The sequence below is a fragment of the Pecten maximus genome, chromosome 2 (genome assembly GCF_902652985.1).
Source record: "Pecten maximus chromosome 2, xPecMax1.1, whole genome shotgun sequence".
In the NCBI taxonomy this organism is placed as follows: domain Eukaryota; kingdom Metazoa; phylum Mollusca; class Bivalvia; order Pectinida; family Pectinidae; genus Pecten; species Pecten maximus.
The window spans coordinates 3,968,729-3,990,970 of record NC_047016.1 but is presented as its reverse complement, the minus strand read 5'-3'; the positions used below and the strand labels follow the sequence as shown (position 1 = coordinate 3,990,970).

At 38.6% G+C, this 22,242-nt stretch overlaps 2 protein-coding genes across 2 annotated transcripts; one reads left to right on the top strand and one right to left on the bottom strand.

Annotated features, from left to right (window-relative positions):
• Window positions 1-511: 511 nt before the first annotated feature.
• LOC117345367 lies at window positions 512-6,448 on the bottom strand. Its single transcript, XM_033908444.1, has 3 exons — window positions 5,940-6,448; window positions 4,721-4,930; window positions 512-1,367 (listed from the first exon to the last, which is right to left on the bottom strand). The coding sequence occupies exons 1-3, from the start codon at window positions 6,322-6,324 to the stop codon at window positions 568-570; spliced, it is 1,395 nt and encodes a 464-aa protein (XP_033764335.1). The 5' UTR covers window positions 6,325-6,448; the 3' UTR covers window positions 512-567.
• Window positions 6,449-6,526: 78 nt separating this feature from the next.
• On the top strand, window positions 6,527-21,814 carry LOC117345358. Its single transcript, XM_033908433.1, has 3 exons — window positions 6,527-6,895; window positions 7,905-8,108; window positions 21,153-21,814. Exons 1-3 carry the CDS (start codon window positions 6,532-6,534, stop codon window positions 21,713-21,715), a joined length of 1,131 nt encoding a protein of 376 aa, XP_033764324.1. The 5' UTR covers window positions 6,527-6,531; the 3' UTR covers window positions 21,716-21,814.
• Window positions 21,815-22,242: the final 428 nt, after the last annotated feature.

Below are 22,242 nucleotides of genomic sequence, written 5' to 3'. Positions count from 1 at the left end.
TTTGGTAACTTTTGAAAAATAATGAACGTGAGCGAAATATATACCATATACAACAACCAGGAGTGTGTGCGACCTGTTTCTACCACAATATCAGATGGGGTGTAAGGATATGACCTAATTTGAAATGCCACTAATTAATATGTAAAACTGGCAAATTCGGAAATGTATGGAATTGTTACAATTTATTACAAATCATAACAAAATAATAAGTAGGTTTATTCTTTCAAAGTAATAAATTAATAAAAATCTTTATATATTTTCAAGAATATAGCAAAACAACTGCGAACTACTTCTTATACATTATCATTTCCAGGACATCATGAAGCGGCCTTCAAGTGTGATCCAATCAAATTGCATTAAACCATATGATTAAAAAAAGTACATGTGGTATAAACTGAATGTTATTCAATAGATGTAATGATTATTTCATGCCTTGGGAGTTGAATAACACCCACCTATTGTGGTAGAAACATGTATATACAATGTACAAATGAACAAAATAAAGTCAACATTTAGGTTTCACCACATCATTATATTCAAAAGTACCTGTACAAAGGATTTTTCTGATTACTCTTTGCACAATATGGGTGAGGGTTGTACGTACTTCCAGAGCCACGGGACAGAGGTTTGTGATACAGGAGATCCTCCTGTTTCTGCTCCTCGGTAATACTGCAGTTGTTCCTTTAATTGTACATGTAATCCTGACTTGTCAAGATCTAACGAAGCATGCAGTTTGTTCCTTGTAAATAAAGTAAAATTTAAGAAAAGCCAAATGACAACTATGGTAGTGGTATCTAGCTGACCTAACATCTCATCACCTGGACACCATAACGGAAGTTCATTCTTCGTGTGTAGTAAATAGTCGTTTACCGAGTCATACAGACATATTGAAACATGATGAGACGTGGCTCCAAAAGTTGGAATAAAGAAGTCTGATAGAGTACCCTTGTTCATGTTAACTTGAGCAAATCCATTTGTAATAGATTCAGCCAAGATTTCATTCAAAACTTTTTGATCCAAGAGAACACTTCCATATTTCTTAGTCACTTCATCTTCAACACAGGATTCGCATTTACCAACTTTTCTCTGTTTATGTGGAGGTTCACCTTTATCAGTATCACCATCTTCATCTGTGTCATCGTCTTCATCTATATCACCATCTTCATCTATATCACCATCTTTATCTATATCACCATCTTCATCTATATCACCATCTTTATCTGTATCACCATCTTCATCTATATCGCCATCTTCATCTGTGTCATCGTCTTTATCCTTTTCAACATTGCTGTCTTCTTCCCTAACTGCTACAGCAATGGTGCGGTTTAGTAGGATATCTACTCTGCCATGCCATGTGTCCTGGGACCCTGTTTGAAAAATACATAATTAAATATACTATTGATCAACGGGAAACAACCCTTACAGAAATGTAAAATGTATGTGTACAAGTGGTTTACTCAAGGGCAATAACTCAAGAGTTGTATCTGGGATTTTCTTGAAGAGAGATGTGTCATAATATTTTGTTTACAAGTGTTTATTTACAAGCCGATGTTTACAAGAAGTGCTATAGAAAATTTTAGAAAAGAAATGTTTGGAGAATGTACTTGAAAGATCTGACAATATAGTAGGAAAACCACGAGAGACAAACTGTTATTCAGAACTGGTTAACAATTGTCAAGGAGAGCTTTATGCATTCTGTTGCATTATTAATTGCTTTGTGAACTGTAAATTGTTAGATTCATAAAACATTCTTAATTCTGGAGAAACAGATAGGAAAGGATTACTCAAGGACAGTTGTTATAAGATAAGTAATTAACAGTGTTGATTTGATACACCACATTGTACACCAATTAATTTTAATTGTGAATTATCTTTGTTACTTGCTTAGTTTTGTATATATCATTAAATTGTATTATGAACTTAGCTGCTGGTTTTCATCTTTCTGTTCTTATCACATAACAACATACAGAAGTGATATACATTGTAATTCAACTGTAGAAGTTCATGGGGGTTACATGAAAAATAATTTGACCTTTGTGATCTGGAATGAAGGTCAAAGTAATCTTTTTAACTTTTCATCCACATACATAAATGTACATGTACTTACTTCTCAAATAGCATGACCAAAGTCTAAAATTTTCTTAAACATAAGGAGATGTACAATGAATGATGAACAACAAAAACCAAATTGTCACCTGAGTTTGAAGTAGCACATGCAAGTGGCCTAATAATAGCTCAAGACCTTGACATTGATTAGGTAAGATTGTCCAAAGATTTAGATATATTTCACTGCAGTGACACTGAAAATAAGTCAAAATCACTCGGGTACGTACATCACATAGGTAACACAGACAGTAACTAGAACCATAAGCCTCACTCAGGTACGTACATCACATAGGTAACACAGACAGTAACTAGAACCATAAGCCTCACTCAGGTACGTACATCACATGGGTAACACAGACAGTAACTAGAACCGTAAGCCTCACTCAGGTACGTACATCACATAGGTAACACAGACAGTAACTAGAACCGTAAGCCTCACTCAGGTACGTACATCACATAGGTAACACAGACAGTAACTAGAACCATAAGCCTCACTCAGGTACGTACATCACATAGGTAACACAGACAGTAACTAGAACCATAAGCCTCACTCAGGTACGTACATCACATGGGTAACACAGACAGTAACTAGAACCGTAAGCCTCACTCAGGTACGTACATCACATAGGTAACACAGACAGTAACTAGAACCGTAAGCCTCACTCAGGTACGTACATCACATAGGTAACACAGACAGTAACTAGAACCGTAAACCTCACTCAGGTACGTACATCACATAGGTAACACAGACAGTAACTAGAACCATACACCTCACTCAGGTACGTACATCACATAGGTAACACAGACATTAACTAGAACCGTAAACCTCACTCAGGTACGTACGTCACATAGGTAACACAGACAGTAACTAGAACTGTAAACCTCACTCAGGTACGTACATCACATAGGTAACATAGACAGTAACTAGAACCGTAAACCTCACTCAGGTACGTATGTCACATAGGTAACACAGACAGTAACTAGAACCGTAAGCCTCACTCAGGTACGTACGTCACATAGGTAACACAGACAGTAACTAGAACCGTAAGCCTCACTCAGGTACGTATGTCACATAGGTAACACAGACAGTAACTAGAACCGTAAGCCTCACTCAGGTACGTACATCACATAGGTAACATAGACAGTAACTAGAACCGTAAACCTCACTCAGGTACGTATGTCACATAGGTAACACAGACAGTAACTAGAACCGTAAACCTTACTCAGGTACGTACATCACATAGGTAACACAGACAGTAACTAGAACTGTAAACCTCACTCAGGTACGTATGTCACATAGGTAACACAGACAGTAACTAGAACCGTAAACCTCACTCAGGTACGTACATCACATAGGTAACATAGACAGTAACTAGAACCGTAAACCTCACTCAGGTACGTACATCACATAGGTAACACAGACAGTAACTAGAACCGTAAACCTCATTCAGGTACGTACATCACATAGGTAACACAGACAGTAACTAGAACCGTAAACCTCACTCAGGTACGTACATCACATAGGCAACACAGACAGTAACTAGAAACGTAAACCTCACTCAGGTACGTACATCACATAGGCAACACAGACAGTAACTAGAACCGTAAACCTCACTCAGGTACGTACATCACATAGGTAACACAGACAGTAACTAGAACCACTACACATGTTTGTCAAAGGTCAACCACTACACATGTTTGTCAAAGGTCAACCACTACACGTTTGCCAAAGGTCGACCACTACACGTTTGTCAAAGGTCAACTACTGCACATGTTTTTAACATTGAAAGGTCAAGTGTTACCCACATTTGTAACATTAAAGGGTCAACTACTGCACATTTTTGTAACAGTAAAAGGTCAACCACTACACAGGTTCGTAACATGCTGCCATCTGATGATGGTGGGCTCAACATGTTTACTGTTTACAGACTTCAGATACGTTATACAAAACAAAGATACTGATGCTTTCTCTCAAGATTTAAAAACTCCACAACATTGAACTGATAATGTAGCAGAGCACACTCCTCTTCTATACAGGGATGCTCCTGAACAAAATAGGTTCAAATCCTTTTACCTGTAACTAATGACCTTAAGGATTTACCTATATTTTCCCTATCAGCCCTGCCTATCTGTCCCCATGGGAGCCCTGTTCAAACTCCTAGTTATAAAAAATAGATGATCAATTAAATTAAGGCAAAATCCCTCAGCCAATCAAATTGATGAACAATGAACACTACACCCGCATGTAATAGGATATCATTGCTTTCATGGTTACATTTTTATTTTTTTTATTTTTTAAAGAGACAAACATTTTTCAAAAACTAAACCTAAACAAAGCTTAGCAATTGGAGAAAAGCTACATGGTTTAAAATGAAATACCAAAATAAAATACCACTGTGTGAATGTCAAATATTTTTCTGCTTAAAATCTGAATTTACAACTTTCTCCTGGATTTCGTAGTAGAAGATCATATACTGATCATGATCAACAGTATAAGCAAGGTAGTTATAGGACAAATGTCATCACCCTAGTATTTTTAGTTATTTGGAAGCAGCTAGTTGTTTATATTTTCAATGACCATATACACTGATAAAAGCAACATATTCTATCTTACCCATTGACGTGTTTCCTTCACAAATCCGTGCCTGACAGCCACAGCCACACTCTCTGGGAAAATTTTTTGCATATTTATCAACCCCATACTTCTTGTCTGGTATCAACTGGGAAAAGAGGTGATGGGCCAATGCATCCATTATATTTGTCTTTTTATTTCCAGCTGTAGAATTAATAAGTTTCTTAATTGACTGTTCATGTCTTCCTTTATCTGAAAAAAAAAATATCATAAAGTATTAAAATCAAAGTTAGCTAGCTCAGATGGGAGTTTATTAGTGTCAACTAAGGCTTGTGGCAAAAAGTTACTAAAAACACATATGACAGTGTTACTTTCTGAGTTTTTTTTTATTTATTTATCTATTTTTTTTATAAAATGTAATGTGTGTATATATATGCATAACTTGCAGTGAAACAAACTTGTTAGATCCAGTACTATTTAACATTACTAAAACAAGAGGTATGACAAATACTTTAAAACTAAAGACTCTGTCTCTCAGTACCATACATGGCAGTCAACATCTTCCATTAACTATTCAAAGCATATTCAGTTGAAAAGCACCAGACATAAACACCCACTAATACCAATTTAAAATTTCTCCTAGTAGTATAGCCCACTATTGGGTCTCATCCCTCTCACCTCCGAGAAGCTCTTATAACCAATAACACTCCAGGTCAAATGCTATTACTATAGGTTGTTCAGGACTAGCCCCATTGGGCCCCACTCACCTATTACTATAGGTTGTTCAGGACTAGCCGTATTGGGCCCCACTCTGGACAAGGGGGATAACTAATGTTTTGGGAAAGGGCTATATGTAATAATGCTCCAGACTAAAGATCAAAATCCATTCAGTTGTTAAAATGTGTTGTTGTTGTTATTAAAGGATTTTCCTCTACTATATTGGGCCCAATTGTTATTTCAGGGGCGTTTTGGAGCAATACTACACAGACAAAATGGATAAATACAGTTTTGGTTTATATAAAAAACGGTTCAATGCATTAAATTATAACATTAAAGAGCCTCACTTATAATCAAAATGTGTTTAAAAATTAAATAAGATAAATAAAATAAGAATAACACCATTTAAAGTGTATTGGGAAAATAAACAGTGTAAAATAGGATGCTTCTGTTCTATATTAAAATGAAAAGACAAGAAGCCAAAAAATTTAAATCATTTTAAATTGATCAAATACGTAGCATTCGGAATAAAATAAAATGTTACCATAAAGGAATTTCAACAACGCCAAGAAAGCTTGCCGAGAGTCAGTGTATTTCTCAATTGCTTTTACGCCATCAGCTACAAATGCTTTAAGGATAGATACATTCACTAGGTCTTTCATGAAAACCAGCGCACATTTTGGAAATCCATATTCATAATGTTGACGGACTGCCGTACGACAATCATCGATTAGTTGAAGATTAATCATGGCATCAGTGAAACATGTTCCCTGGTCAGCATTACTAGTTTTTATAGTTAAATTGTAGAATCCACACGTTCCATGAGGGGGAAAATCATTTTCAGTGGTAATCATTTTCAAATATCGCTTAGCGATTGTCTCTTCTTTTGATCCTATGTAGTCATCGAGGCTCAGTTTGCTTGATGCCATTTTCCCGGGATAGAGTCAAGTACACTTCGAGCTGTAAGGACCTTTTACAGGTCTACGTCTTAAACACCAATATGTCAACAGCATTCTGTTCTAAGAGTTACTTCCCTTCGTTTCACTTTAACGTCTTAGTCAGCCAGACGCTTTTTGGATACGAACTAATCTATGAATATTTTAGAAGCGTTTGGTTGATTGAGTTGCTCAAATGTAATGGCGGCAATGGCTAAAGATGTTACTAATGATGCTGAGGATGGGTTACAAGAACTGCTAGAGAAGAATGTTGAGTCTGTCGAAATGATGACATTACGCATAGTATTTTGTAATCCGATCGGAGGGGATCCATTCAAATCAGCTGTTGTAACCACTCAAGAACAGTTAAGCTCATTACACGATTATCCAAATCAACGAACAAATCTACTGAAGTTCAAGCACGTTTGGGATGTCGAGAAGCTACATCAACTCATACGCATGAAGAGAAATCAAGATCAAGACCAAGACCATTGTACCAAAAGAATTAAACTTGTACACGATGACGAATCCGCAGCATTCAGATTATTGGAGGCATATCTGAATGGTAGGCCTAATGAGCATAATTTCAGGAAATCTATACATTAAGGCATTGTGTAGAAATTGCAATAAGATTTCTATTTCTTTATTCAATTTCGCTAAGATTTTGCACAATGCAACTGAAAGCAATTATGTTTAACATATATTATGAGTAAAGACTCAGTTTTTGGCTCGTGTTTCAACTATTGGCATAACGACATTGTATATTTGCTCAGGTAAGATTATTTGTACTTATCATCTTACTTTTTATTTATCAACAGATTTAGAAATTAATATGAAACTTGCTACAAATATTCTTTACCACAATGAGTTTGTGTTACAGAACTTTGTGATTATTTTTACCAAAGTTATGTTTTCTTAGCTGCAAAATCATGCCTAAGTTAAAATGTGTGTAATAAATATATAAGTTTCATTAAAATAAGAATGATATATAAATAACAGTAAGGGAGAGCACAAAAGGATAATTTCAGAGATTATACAAAGGGACCATGCTATGAATATCGGTACATTTAAGTACCTGTAAATTGAATATAATTCCAAACTGCGAACTTTAACTTCCAACTTATCGAATTGGAACTTAAGTTAAATATTACTACATTTTCCTGTGGTAGCATTTCCAGTGGCGGGCGCCGTATCAAGCTCGAGCTCCCGCTTGCTGATCTGAGCTCCTGTTATTAAAGCAGTCGAGTTGTGAAAACACAGTTTTCGATATGTATGCATTTAGTGCTTTACGTCGTAATTTGATATTTTTGTGTCTTTGATATGACATGATATATGGCATCTATGAACAGTGAGTAAGAATCACTCACTCAAGTTTTATGATGTTAACAGATCATTCGCATGCAAGGGTCTGTCTTATGTAATTATAATCAGATTTGAAAGCAGTTTTAATTTGTTTTACAAAATAGATATGTATTTATTATTTAGCTTTGTATATTTTCTTTAATATGATCATGATGAGACTCATTGTTTCATCATGGGTAACTGTGAATTCATGTTATGATTTTTTTTTTCAGATTTTGCCCATCACCAAAAATGTCTTGAGAAGGTGCTACTCAGCTGTAACGATTTAAAGGAATCAGCTATGGTTTTAAATGCCCACTTGTTCGGACCACTCAGTGAAGAAAACTGTATTATTAATAACCATATTGTGAGAAAAGAACACTCCATTTGTGGCTGTGGTTGTGGAAAAGAGATTAGAAGAGGAAATACAGGAATTGGTAGGAATTTTAACATCCCCAGCTTTTCTGGAAAAAAAACAACAACAAAAAACAGTACATATTACTGTTTACTGATTGGTTGATATTCTTGAGTAAATTAAGCCTTTATATCTCTTATTTCTTTATAACCAGGTCAGGGAAGAGGTCCAGAATGAGTATATAGTCTGAAAAAAATTAAGTGTTTTGGGTATACCGACCCTAGTCATTTTTCACTTATTTTTATCCATGGTTATTAGATTAGTCAGGAAAACACACAGAGACAATACTTAAATGACCGTAGCTGTAAATAGAATACATAATAATACCTTAACCATTCTGAACAACTTAAAACCAACTGTAATGTACGAGAAATCATAGTCAAATTTGAAATAAGGCACATTATTAAATCATGATTTTTCACACTTTCTTCTTGGCTAAAATAGTGTCAAAAAAGCTGAAAATATGATGATTGACTGGATGTTACTGAAAATAGATTATAGTTATGTTATTCAACAGTGTAAAATTTCGTGCAAGCTATTGAAAATGACAAGTAGTAACTGAATGTTTGATAGTTATTAGATTATTAAAGAATATGTGTACTGAATGCGTATTTTTCAAATGGAGGGCGCCCCTACCTTTTTTCAAGGAAATAAATCTTTGACTGAGTGTCAAAATGGTGTTCAAAAGTAATAATTCATGTGAAAAGTTTTGCTACTTTATGTGTTCAATTTTCTTTAGCAAATTAAGTAACTGGAACACAAGTTTTCCGCCACATTTTGTCTATTCCTACAGATGACATGTCAGTGCAAAGAGCACCTGAAACTAAACACACATACAAATAATAACTTACCATCTTTATTTGAAGATAAAGTAAAAGACTTCATTCTTGTTGATAAATAACTTTTGTTCAGAACAGAAAGCTAGTAAAAGACATTGTAAATCAATTATTTGGTCAAAGAAAACGATGTCTGATCAACTGGGAATTCACCTGTGTCTATAAAAAGAACACGAAAGAGTTCCATTTGAACATAAATGGTGGAACACACGTTCTCTGGTCTAAAGATCAGCTGGCATGGTTTACAAGTTTACGGGAATATTCAAGTGATGTTTAAGCTTAATATATAATTCATCTGAAATATTTTTATGACTGAATATTTGATCGTTTCCACAGCCTTGGGTATTCTGCTATAAGGAATAGTCTGTCTCATAAAACTTCAGAATAACTAATCTTAATAAGGGCGCCCCCACTGTCAATTACCCGCGCCCTGCGCCCTTATTAGGTCAAATACGGTAAATATATACTAACCCAATGGTTGGAGTAGGATTGCTTTTAATTAGAAAATCTTGTTTAAATAATTGTTAGAATATATGATTGTTAAATACTCATGAGCAGTACAGATTCTCTGGACCTCTTGTTGAAAGAGTAACATAATTACATACTGGTCAGCTTTAAGACATGCTTAGTTTGGGTTTGCTTGGTAATAGGTGTAGGACTTCTTGTCAAAATTACCTACACATGCTAACTTGGTGCTAGTTGACATACAATGTATTGCAGTGTTCATTTTAGATTTGTGAAAAGGGGGGCCATTGGGCCCCCTTGGATTGAAAAACTGGGGTCATTGGCCAAAAAAGTAGGGCCAAGGTAAAAATAACATGAAAAATAATTATCCTGACCACTGTTATAAATTGTTTTGTTTTTCTTCTTCTAAATCTTCACATGCACTTCAAAAATTCAAATGTCAGGCAAAAGTAATTTAGCATTACTAGTATAATTTTTTAGCTCACCTGGACCGAAGGTCCGGTGAGCTTATGTCATGGCGCAGCGTCCGTCGTCCGTCGTCTGTCCGTCAACATTTGCTTCAAATCGCTACTAGTCAAAAAGTTCTTATTGGATTTTGACCAAATTTGGCCAGAAACATTCTTGGCAGAAGGGGAACAGATTTTGCATAAATGGTGACTCTGACCCGCGAGGGGCCAAAGGGGCGGGGCCCAATACGGGAAATAGAGGTAATTCCTTTAAATCGCTACTAGTCATAAAGTTATGAATGGATTTGAACCCAATTTGGTCAGAAACATCCTTTGGGGAAGGGGAACAGATTTTGCATAAATGGTAGCTCTGACCCCGGAGGGGCCAAAGGGGCGGGGCCCAATAGGGGAAATAGAGGTAATTCCTTTAAATCGCTAATAGGCATAAAGTTATGAATGGATTTGAACCCAATTTGGTCAGAAACATCCTTGGGGGAAGGGAAACAGATTTTGCATAAATGGTGACTTTGACCCCCGAGGGGCCAAAAGGGCGGGGCCCAATAGGGGAAATAGAAGTAATTCCTTTAAATCGCTACTTGTCATAAAGTTATGAATGGATTTGAACCCAATTTGGTCAGAAACATCCTTGGGGGAAGGGGAACAGTTTTGCATAAATGGTAGCTCTGACCCCGGAGGGGCCAAAGGGGCGGGGCCCAATAGGGGAAATAGAGGTAATTCCTTTAAATCGCTACTAGGCATAAAGTTATGAATGGATTTGAACCCAATTTGGTCAGAAACATCCTTGGGGGAAGAGGAACAGATTTTGCATAAATGGTGACTCTGACCCTCGAGGGGCCAAAAGAGCGGGGCCCAATAGGGGAAATAGAAGTAATTCCTTTAAATCGCTACTTGTTATTAAGTTATGAAGGGATTTGAACCCAATTTGGTCAGAAACATCCTTGGGGGAAGGGGAACAGATTTTGCATAAATGGTGACTATGACCCCAAAGCGGCGGGGCCCAATAGGGGTAATTCCTTTAAATCGCTACTAGTCATAAAATTATGAATGGATTTGAACCCAATTTGGTCAGAAACATCCTTGGGGGAAGAAGAACAGATATTGCATAAATGGTGACTCTGACCCCAAAGGGGCGGGGCCCAATAGGGGAAATAGAGGTAATTCCTTTAAATCGCTACTAGTCAAAAAGTTATGAATGGATTTGAACCCAATTTAATCAGAAACATCCTTGGGGGAAGAACAGATTTTGCATATGTAACAGGGTGTACTCATTGCACTAAGTCACACTTGTTTGTGCTGTTTTGGATGTACCCGTGTCACCACGGGTATATCGTGTCGTGAGCGAGTTGCACGTGATTCCACCTGCACACATCACCACCCTGTCTACCCTGTATGTCCCATTCACTCAGCACTTAGCTGCGAAGCAGGACGGAGCTCCTGCATAGATATATTCTATATTGTCACAGTATTGCCTTCCTCTCCGGTCGCTGGTAAGTACCTGTATACTAATTATATAACTGTATAACAGTAGCTCCGTCTAAATGCATTTTTAAATATACCATGCTATAAATAGAAACCGAAACTACACCTGTACATATATATTAAGTGATAGTTTCGTATCTTTTATTGCAGGTTCATATATATATAGAAAATAAACACATTGAAACCATAAACTCGTGTCGAGTTGTATCGCCGAGCTAGAAGGGTTACAAATGGCGCCCAACGAAAGTTAGAGGTGAACCAGTGGCCCATATTGACTACGACGGAAGTCGACAATGCAGGCAAGGGGGATAACGCCGGATTACGTCCGACGGCTATAATGGCCGCATAAGTGCAGAACAGTTATTGTAAATGTAGAGAGTCGGAGCTTGCGAAGCCCTGGATGATGGCCGCTACATGACAGTGCGTTGGATGATGTACGGAGGATGGTGGTGAAGAGTATTGTTATTTCGGCGAGGTCAAGGTGGACCAGAGGACGATATTTTTTGTGAATTTAGACATTATATATATGGAAGCTGACGGGGTTGACTGAACATTGCAAGTGTATCTAACGTTATACCTCGTGTTATTCATATATTATATACCATATTCACTATTTATTGTGAGAAATTCTAGTCTAGTCATTCATTTCAGCGCCGTTGTAATTTATAATTTTTCAGACTGTCATAAATTCATAACATTCATTTACACACTGTACATTGTTAAAATATCTTTGATATTAGCTACTGACATTTACGTAAATATAACTTGTTATACATATAAATATTATTATGTTGTATATTGTGTATAGATATTATCTATCGTATTGACATATATTAATGTGTATACTGATAGGATACTTGATGTTTGGGTTTACCAGGGACCTGTGAGGGAAGCCTGTGAAGCAGTTTAGCAAATTGACATCTGTTCTCATTCATCATTTTGTATCCTGTGCACACTCCCAGCCCAGTCACTAGAGAGAAAGAGGTATTGTATGCATGTTGTGTTACAGTGTATTTTGTCTATTGAAGTTCATGTTTTATGTCTGTCCACTCCTTTTTGATTTAATGCACGAGTACACCAAACTTTTGATATAAACCATAATAATTGTGTAACTATTGTAAACTCTTATATATATCTGCTGTGAAACTAGTTGTATTGTTTATATTTTGGTCATTCATGACAAATGAGTCTAAGTAAACTTAAGAAATTTCTTGAGAAGCCTTTGAATGCACCAGATTCTCTTAAATTTACCCCAGTGTTGTTAACAAGTAGTAAGGGTTTTTCACTGAGGAACCATTTAGATATAATTGAGTGTCTGGGATACAAATTTGATTTCTATTGTAAGGCGGGTGCTAAATTTGACCAAAGTTATAGCTGGCTCACTAAAAATTTGTCAGGAATTATTGATAAACATGGCAACATTACATTGTATATTTGGTTAGGTACGTGTGATATTACTACTAAGAGAGGCCCATTCATCTCCTTGAGTCACAGTACTGATGAGGAATGTTCTGATTATTGCAAATTCCATATTGATAGATTAGTGAAATTTATATCCACATTTAGTAAGGTAAAACTTGTATTTCTAGAGATTCCGCCATATTCAATTAGGGTGTGGAATGCCTACAAAGGCCACGCAAACCCAGAGTCCTATAACCAGCAGGATGTTATTTTGGAAAATCGCATAGAGATTTTAAATAGTTATATCAAGGACATAAATTGTAGGTTAGGTGTTCATTCTTTGAATTTCAGGTGCGATTTGCTTCAGTATAAACGAGCAGGTCGTAAACCAGTCATTAATTACTCGTTGTATAAAGATGGTATACATCCCAGTCCTGTCTTAGCCAGGTTTTGGATGAAACGTTTAGTGGCTAAGGCATTTGTTGATTGCTGCTAGTTGTGTATTTATGTAGTTTTCATTTATTATACACTGCTAGGTAGGGGGCTCCCCAACCACAGTAATTAAATGGAACTTTTGTAGATTGAGTATATATGTTGAATTTCAAGTGCAGTTTTACTTGACATTCATAGTCCTGTTGTACTTTGCAGGATTTTATATTTATTTACTTTGTATATTGTATATTATTCCGTTGTATTCCAATGGCGGAAGTAGTAGGAGCACCTTCCAAAAATCCTGACAATGTCAAGGAGGAGGAAGGGGAAGAACATGTAGAATCCGAGGTCACATTGACTGAGGAGCAGTTGTTAGAGGCTCTAGCAAAACTTGGGAAGTACAGGATTACTCCTGTTACTGATGGGGGACCACCTCCTATCCCTAATGCTGCTAGCACGCCTATGCATAAATTTAGTTTTGTTGGTACAAGCCAAACACATCCACCAGACCACTCTGGCCATGGTACAAGTATGTATGGCGGTAATTCTCAATATATCCCTAAGGTACCCCAGTTTTCAGGGGAAGAGCCACCTTTAAAAGGAGATGTTTCCTATGCGGAGTGGAGGTATGAGATCAGATGCCTCAATAGAGACTCTGATATAACCTCCAGCACCCTTGTGCAGGCCATTAGGAGGTCACTTCGTGGTATTGCAAGGAGGACTCTTTTAACTGTAGGTGATAAAGCCTCTCCTGTGGAAATCTTGGGGAAATTAGATTCTTTGTTCGGGGATATTTCCACACATGGAATGCTGATGCAGGAGTTTTTTAACTCTAGTCAGAAATCCAATGAATCTGCCACTGCATTCGGTTGCCGGTTAGAGGCTTTGCTGCAGACTGCTATAGAGAGTGGTTCTCTACATAAGTCGGCTAAAAATGACCTAATGCGTCATAAGTTTTGGACTTCCCTGAGATCTGACAAACTTAAGAGTCAGACTCGTCATAAGTATGACACAATAACTAGCTTTAATGAGCTTTTAAGGGAAATTCGAATAGTGGAGAAGGAATTAAATATCTCCTCTACTGCAGGTGCAAGCCAGCCAAAAAAGGGACACCAGCATGCCATTAGTGTTGAATCTGACCCACAAATTGCTTCTGTTACTGAGATGGAAGATAAGTTTGTTAAAAAGCTAGAAAGTCTAGAGCAGAAGAACTCTCAACTTGAAAGTAAGTTGGACAAAATTTTGAACAAACTTGGTTCACAGTCCACAAGTGATAAAGCAGATGCAGGTCAAAGGTCAGGTCAGAACAAAGGTCGTGGCCGTGGAGGTTACAACAAGTCTAGAGGCCGTGGTAAGTGGAACAATAAAGGGAAAGCCAAAAATGAAGATCACCCAAACTAGATACAGTCTCTGCTAACGGCCAATCAGGGACTGAACATAAGTCAAAAGGCCAAGGTCAAGATATTTTAGATAGATTATTGGGTGTGTCGAATGAAAGTCCTGTTTTTGTCGAAGCTCAAAAGGTCAAAGCACTAATAGATAGTGGTTCGATGGTTTCTACCCTATCGGAAAAGTTTTATACAGGTCTTCAATGTAAACCTCTACTCCAGAGCTTAGACACTCTAGGATTGGATGTTACAGTAGCTAATGGTTCAACTTTGAATTATTTAGGCTATATAGAGTGTGAGGTTGAGATTCCGGCTATGGCAGAACAAGCTTTCCAGGTACTGATGCTGGTTGTACCCAACACAGAATATAACAGTACTTGTCCTGTTATCCTGGGCACCAATGTCATTCGCCTAGTTAAGAGGGCAACATTGGAGGATTCAGTAGTACCTAAAGAGTGGCAGGCTTTAAACCCAAGGTCAATATTATGTACTGTTAACCAGGTACAGGTAGTAGACAATTTGGCTTCCGATCTTCCAACATCACAGGAGGAAAAGTTATCTCTACCTGAAGAACTTGGTGTGCATATTGATAAAACTAATCTCACCGAGGAACAGTTATTAAGGGTTCGCCAGGTCTTAGGTAATTGGGAACATGCATTCTCCAAAAGTCAGTTCGATTTAGGTAAAACTAATCTTATTAAACATAAGATCGAACTGTTGGACGAACGGCCCTTCAAACAGCCATATCGTAAGATACCACCTGGCATGTATGAGGAGGTTCGTCAACATATAAAGGAGATGCAGGAGGCTGGTGTGATTAGAGAGTCTAATAGTCCATTTTCCTCTAATGTCGTACTAGTACGAAAGAAGGATGGAAGTCTTAGATTCTGCATCGACTACCGGATGCTAAATTCACGTACCAGAAAGGATGCATATATGCTCCCTCGCTTTGATGATACCGTGGATACCATAAATGGTTCCCGTTATTTTTCTAAGCTAGACCTGCGTTCAGGTTATTGGCAGGTGGAGGTCGAGGAATCGGATATCGAAAAAACTGCATTCTCAGTTGGTAACCTGGGATTCTGGGAAACCAATAGAATGGGGTTTGGTCTCACCTGTGCTCCAGCTACTTTCCAACGTTTGATGGAAAAGTGCATGGGTGATATGCATCTGAAGGAATGCCTCATCTTCTTAGATGACATCCTAATATTTTCCCGTACCTTTGACGAACATCTGGACAGACTAGAGTCAGTATTCGCCAGACTCGTCCAGCACGGCTTGAAACTCAAACCATCAAAATGCGAGTTCTTCAAAACTGAAGTGACATATCTCGGTCATGTCGTATCTGAAAATGGCATAGCTACAGATCCAGAGAAGGTATCTGCGGTCAAGACTTGGCCAGCACCTACAAACCTGAAGGAGCTGCGCCAGTTCTTGGGGTTTAGCGGGTACTATCGACGGTTTGTGAAAGACTATGCCAAGATAGTACAACCCCTGAATAAGCTTTTACAGGGTCATGACTTAACCAAGAAGGCTAACAAGTCAAAAAAGGTTGTCAAGTCAAACAAGGCTTCAAAGTCTAAGAAATCAAAGCGTACACAGAAAGCTGAGTGGACCTGGGGTGATACTCAGCAGGTGGCGTTTGATACTGTAAAGGAGAAGCTTATCAGTCCTCCTGTACTTGCGTATGCTGACTTTACGAAACCTTTTATTTTGCATACTGATGCTAGTGGTACCGGCTTAGGCGGTGTATTGTATCAGAAGCATGAAGGTAAGGAGAGGGTCATTGCGTACGCAAGCAGAGGACTAAGACCAAGTGAGCGCAATTATCCAGCTCATAAGCTTGAGTTCCTGGCACTAAAGTGGGCTGTTACTGATAAATTTCATGATTACCTCTATGGAAATACATTTGAAGTTGTAACAGATAATAACCCTCTGACTTATGTGCTGGGTAAAGCTAAACTGGATGCCACTAGCCATAGGTGGGTAGCCGCTTTGGCTAACTACAACTTTACTTTGACATACCGAGCTGGGAGAAACAATGCTGATGCAGACGGCCTCTCTCGTATATCATTCTGTAACTCTGATGTTGTTAAGGCTGTATGCCAGTCCTCAACTGTTCTAGCTCCACTGATTGACAGTGTTGCTGACCATACTAAGCTGTCCTCTCACCTGGCCAGTGAGGGTATTACATGTAAAGATGGTCTTAGCACAATTGATTGGGGAAAACAGCAGGGGGAGGATAAGGATATTGCCAGGGTTATAGACCTTAAGAGAGCCGGTTTTCATCCCAGGGGGAATAACCGCAAGGATGAGTCCCCATATGTTCAGAAAATTATGAGAACTTGGAAAAGGTTTCATCTACACGAGGGCGTGCTATACAGAACCACCTCTCTAGACGGTCAGGAGGTAAAACAGCTAGTGCTGCCAAGACAATACCACTCCCTAGCACTGAAAGGGGTCCATGATGATGTTGGTCATCAGGGAAGGGAGAAAACTCTTTGGTTAGCTAGACAGAGGTTTTACTGGCCAGGTCTAGAAAAAGATGTAGATGACAGAGTTGAGAACTGTGGACGGTGCATAAGACGCAAAACTCCAGTAGGCCCGCGGGCTGAGCTGGTACCAATCCATACCACGAGACCGATGGAGTTAGTCTGCATGGACTTTCTCACATTGGAGCCCTCGAAGGGTGGTATTGAAAATATTCTGGTGATAACTGATCATTTTACCAGGTACGCTCAGGCTGTGCCCTGTCGGAACCAGACAGCACACACAACTGCGAAGGCACTTTATGAACATTTCATAGCCTTTTACAGTTTTCCTGAACGTCTCCATAGTGATCAGGGTCGCAACTTTGAGAGCAAAGTTATAAGAGAACTCTGTAAGATCGCAGGAGTTCAGAAAACCAGAACTACCCCCTACCATCCCATGGGAAATGGGTCAGCCGAACGGTTTAACCGTACACTTCTTGGTATGCTGGCTACCCTTGAGGAGCACCAGAAAGTGGACTGGAAGTCTTATGTAGCGCCATTAGTCCAAGCCTATAATGCTTCACGGAGCGATGCCACCGGTTTCTCACCACATTTTTTAATGTTCGGTTGGCATCCTCGCCTGTCTGTGGATGTTTTCCTTGGAACAGACCCTTGTGAACAAGGGGCGACAGACCATGCCTCGTACGTCAGTAAGCTTAGAGATAGGATGAAATATGCCTACAAGGTTGCTGGTACTGAGGCCGCCAAGGTGTCTGCACGCAATAAAAGTCGTTATGACAGGTCGATTCGGGAGTCAAAACTCGAAATAGGAGATCGTGTCCTTGTAAGGAAGGTCGGTCTAAAGGGAAAGAACAAATTGGCAGATAGATGGGAACAGGAACCCTACAAGGTTATCAATAGGCCTAGTAGTGATATTCCTGTATACGAGGTACAACTTGAGACCGGGAAGGGACGTAAACGGACCCTACACCGGAATATGTTGATGTACTTCAATGCTATGCCCATAGATGTCCCCATCGAGGAGAGCCGCTGCAAAGCAAGGTCATCCAAGCCAACTCCCCCTAACCCAATCGACATGTCCTCTGGATCGGAGAGTTCTGAAGTATCAGAATCCGATGAGGAACCTGTACAGCGACAAATTTCCAGGAAACGTCCAGAGAGAAAACCCCATACCCTGACCGGTACTGCCCCGAAACCTATATCCATTGAGGTCACAGATCACGATGAGGGTGTCAGTGTAGTGGAACTTGGAGACACCAGTGTAGAACTGGGTGATATTACCAGTGATCCAACAGTCTCAGATATCGGTGATCTTGAGGGAAGTTCCCTCATAGCACCAACACAGAGCCCACCAGTGGTTGGACAGTCCACTAGAACACGTAAACCACCGGATAGGTACGGTCATTGGGTACTCTCTCAACAGGCTGAGCTGATGAGATCTGGTGATCATGAAATATTCGTGTAGAATTCTAAATTGTGATAATTTTATCTTGGTTTTATCCTTAACTTGTTTTATAAAATATGTCTCCTATTCACCTGTGAGTAGGTAGGGGGCTCCCCAACCACTCAATATCAGGTGTTGTAGGTAAATCTAGTTTGTATTTTATCACTTAGTTGTTTTATAGATGTTACATATATTGTTCTTACCAGAACAACTTTCTACAGGTACATATAGACTCAATGAGATTGGCCTTGTGAATTTGTGATAACCTTTCCGGGTGAACTTAAACCATCTCGCCCAAATATGTAGTAAATCTCCTTGTCTTTTGTAAAAGAGTACAAGTTATCATATGGTTGATATAAGTGCCTTATAGCCTTGGGTACTGAGTCTGTGCGCCTAAACTTCATTGTTACTAGTACAATGTTGTGACACACTATCTGTAGGTATATCTCATTAACTTGGAATATGTATTCCTATAGTCAGTGTGGCTTTAACCCTTGATGTAGATAACCAGTATAGTATGACAACACTGGGTACATCCTGGGAATGTCGGGTGTCATTCAAGGAAAGGGGGGGAATATGTAACAGGGTGTACTCATTGCACTAAGTCACACTTGTTTGTGCTGTTTTGGATGTACCCGTGTCACCACGGGTATATCGTGTCGTGAGCGAGTTGCACGTGATTCCACCTGCACACATCACCACCCTGTCTACCCTGTATGTCCCATTCACTCAGCACTTAGCTGCGAAGCAGGACGGAGCTCCTGCATAGATATATTCTATATTGTCACAGTATTGCCTTCCTCTCCGGTCGCTGGTAAGTACCTGTATACTAATTATATAACTGTATAACAGTAGCTCCGTCTAAATGCATTTTTAAATATACCATGCTATAAATAGAAACCGAAACTACACCTGTACATATATATTAAGTGATAGTTTCGTATCTTTTATTGCAGGTTCATATATATATAGAAAATAAACACATTGAAACCATAAACTCGTGTCGAGTTGTATCGCCGAGCTAGAAGGGTTACACATAAATGGTGACTTTGACCCCCGAGGGGCCAAAGGGGCGGGGCCCAATAGGGGAAATAGAGGTAATTCCTTTGAATCGCTACTAGTCATAAAGTGATGAATGCATGTTCTAAAAGCAATTCTTGAGGTCTTTCAGACCTTAGAGAGTCTGGACTTCATTAATCTTTAAAGCAGTTCTGATTACCACACTATAACCATATATAGCATTGTAAGAGATTTACAAATAAAACAAATTGAATATGAACATTATTTTGACATTTGGCCTAATCCAACCAGGTGAGCGATGCAGGCCCCATGGGCCTCTTGTATTTTCTTAATCTTCACATTCACATCAAAATTCACACAATGTCAGTCAATTTATCATCCAGGAACAATTAACTTATCAAAAAGAGAAAGCCATTTGCTCTGAAACATTCGGGCCGATGTTGATGATTCCGTTTAGTCCAGCTTAGATTCAGTAACTTCAATGTCAGATTGCTCCGTATTTTTCGCTGAAGCACCGCCCGATTGCTTTGTGGAATCATTGATCGTTCTGCATTGTTACTATCTGACCGTTGACTCACCAAAAAATAGGAGCCTAGTGTAATACAGTTCGTTTTTTACTTTTCGCGGACCCCTCAAACGGAGTTTTTCTTTTTCCCCGAAGACATTTTTGTTATGTTTTCTTCTGAAACGATCCGAACCAATCAAAATCATCATTAGGTTACATGTCTCTATAGACAATCAAATACATTGTTGTATCACTTGAGGCGCGTTCGGCATGAAAACCAAGAAAACAACGGTGGAGATCGGTTATACGGCAGATATTTTTTTACTATCGTTTAGCAATGGTTCATTTTTTTGTTGCGCCCGAGGACCCGGTGAAACATAATTTTATGCGCCTAGTGATAAAAAATAGCGCCAATGGCGTGATGGCGCGGCCTAAAATGAACACTGGTATTGATATCAATTTGAACATTTTTTTAGGTTACTAGTAGCTTTAAGTGACCTATTCTAATAGCTTGTTTGTTCATTGTCATGCACTGTCCATCCATGTACAATTTACATTTTTGCCTTCTTAGAAACCTTTGAACCAGTTTCAGTGAAATTTTGTCAAACACCTCCATTCCAAATGTCAACTTAATTATGAATTATATGGTTACTAGAATCTCCAGATAGAGTGGTAGGGGAAAAGGGGGCAAATTGACTGAAAAAAAAAAAAAAACCTCCTTCTCAGACCCAGCTTTGGTAATACTCTTCATAGATGGTACAGAATGGCCTTAAGGTGCTTTTACCGAAATAGTGAATTTCATTAACCTGGGGTCTCACATTTGCCCCTGGGTAGGGGGTGAACTTTACTATAGAATTTATATAGGGAAATCACATTTTTGACTGTGATTTGTTTAATTTCTTTGGGAATTCATTCTAACTTTGTTAACATCATCAACATGGAATGACAGCTTGATGGTATGCACTTGTTGGCCCTGACTAACCCCTTGCCTGATGGGCAGGGGCCAAAAAGGGTCAATTAGTTAGATTAACTGAAATATTTCAAAACTTAGGTGACCATTCAGGCCCATGGGCCTCTTGTTATGTGACATTTTCCATTGATACTTTAATTTAATTAGACTTTTATTTTCTTATACAGGAGTTTATTCTACCTGGCATGGGTTCGTCGATATGATTATAAAAGAAAACCTCCCTGTGGCAATTTTGGATGTGGGTGAATCTACAGCAGATCAGGAAGACGAAGCAGAAGAAGGCTGTGTGCATGATAAACAAAAGTCCGGTACCAGTCAGTTAATCGCAGAAACAATCACAAATGCCTTTGCTCAGGTCAACTCAAACAATGATCATTCTGGTCTACCCATACCAGCGTTTGGTTGTACACCCAAGCAGCTGTCTGTCTGTTTGTATGACTGTAAAAACGATGTTCTCTTAAAAAAAATAATACCTTTACATCTTTTCAAAAAAACTGACAGTGTCTCAACAGTGATTATGATATGGCTGTACATGAATTTCCGATTGTTTATGAGAAGAGATGTTACTGACCTTAATGCACACTCTGATCTCTCTGAATATCAGGCACAGTTTTTTGCCTCAGATGCCAACATACAGGAATTTTACTCCAAAGTAAAGCTTGGGTTTACTGGATGTAAGCATCCAGATCGGCCAATACTGACTAGTGTTGTGAGACTTGATAAAGAATAGTGGAAGTGTATGTATGGAGAACTCTTGATACATAACAGAGGTGGGAAGAAAAATCGAATAATTAATTACAAATGGATAAAACGATATCAGTGAAAATCAGATAATGTTCAAATATGTTGTTGTTATCTTTTTTAAAACACCTTCCTCTAAACAATGAAGAGGCCTAGGGGGATGATCTTTAGCCAGTTACATGCTTGAATGAATTAATGGCTATCAAGTTTGTAATATTAATGACCTTGACTCATCCTCAAGGCCACACAGATATATGTTTAAAGTCTTTTAAATGACTTGTAGAGTGGGTCAGTTAGATAATTGGATGAAAGACAGACTCAGGAAGTCGCAGGGGTTAAATATGCAGTTTTTGGGATTTACTTCCTAATATTGTTACAGATTGCCTGGTTATCTAAAGACTGTACGAATTGGACGTCACTTGGTGATTGGCTCCCTAATACTGTAACAGACTGATCGGGTATCTAAGGGCTGTACGAATTGGACGTCACTTGGTGATTGGCTCCCAAATACTGTAA

Excerpts from the sequence above, each read along its gene's own strand:
- LOC117345367 (XM_033908444.1), bottom strand. The coding sequence starts at position 6,324 with ATGGCATCAAGCAAACTGAGCCTCGATGACTACATAGGATCAAAAGAA. Across the intron at positions 4,931-5,939 it reads GTTGTTGAAATTCCTTTATG|ATAAAGGAAGACATGAACAG; the intron begins GTAACATTTTAT and ends TTTTTTTTTCAG. Across the intron at positions 1,368-4,720 it reads TGAAGGAAACACGTCAATGG|GGTCCCAGGACACATGGCAT; the intron begins GTAAGATAGAAT and ends TTTTTCAAACAG.
- LOC117345358 (XM_033908433.1), top strand. The coding sequence starts at position 6,532 with ATGGCGGCAATGGCTAAAGATGTTACTAATGATGCTGAGGATGGGTTA. Across the intron at positions 6,896-7,904 it reads ATTGGAGGCATATCTGAATG|ATTTTGCCCATCACCAAAAA; the intron begins GTAGGCCTAATG and ends TTTTTTTTTCAG. Across the intron at positions 8,109-21,152 it reads AAGAGGAAATACAGGAATTG|GAGTTTATTCTACCTGGCAT; the intron begins GTAGGAATTTTA and ends TTTCTTATACAG.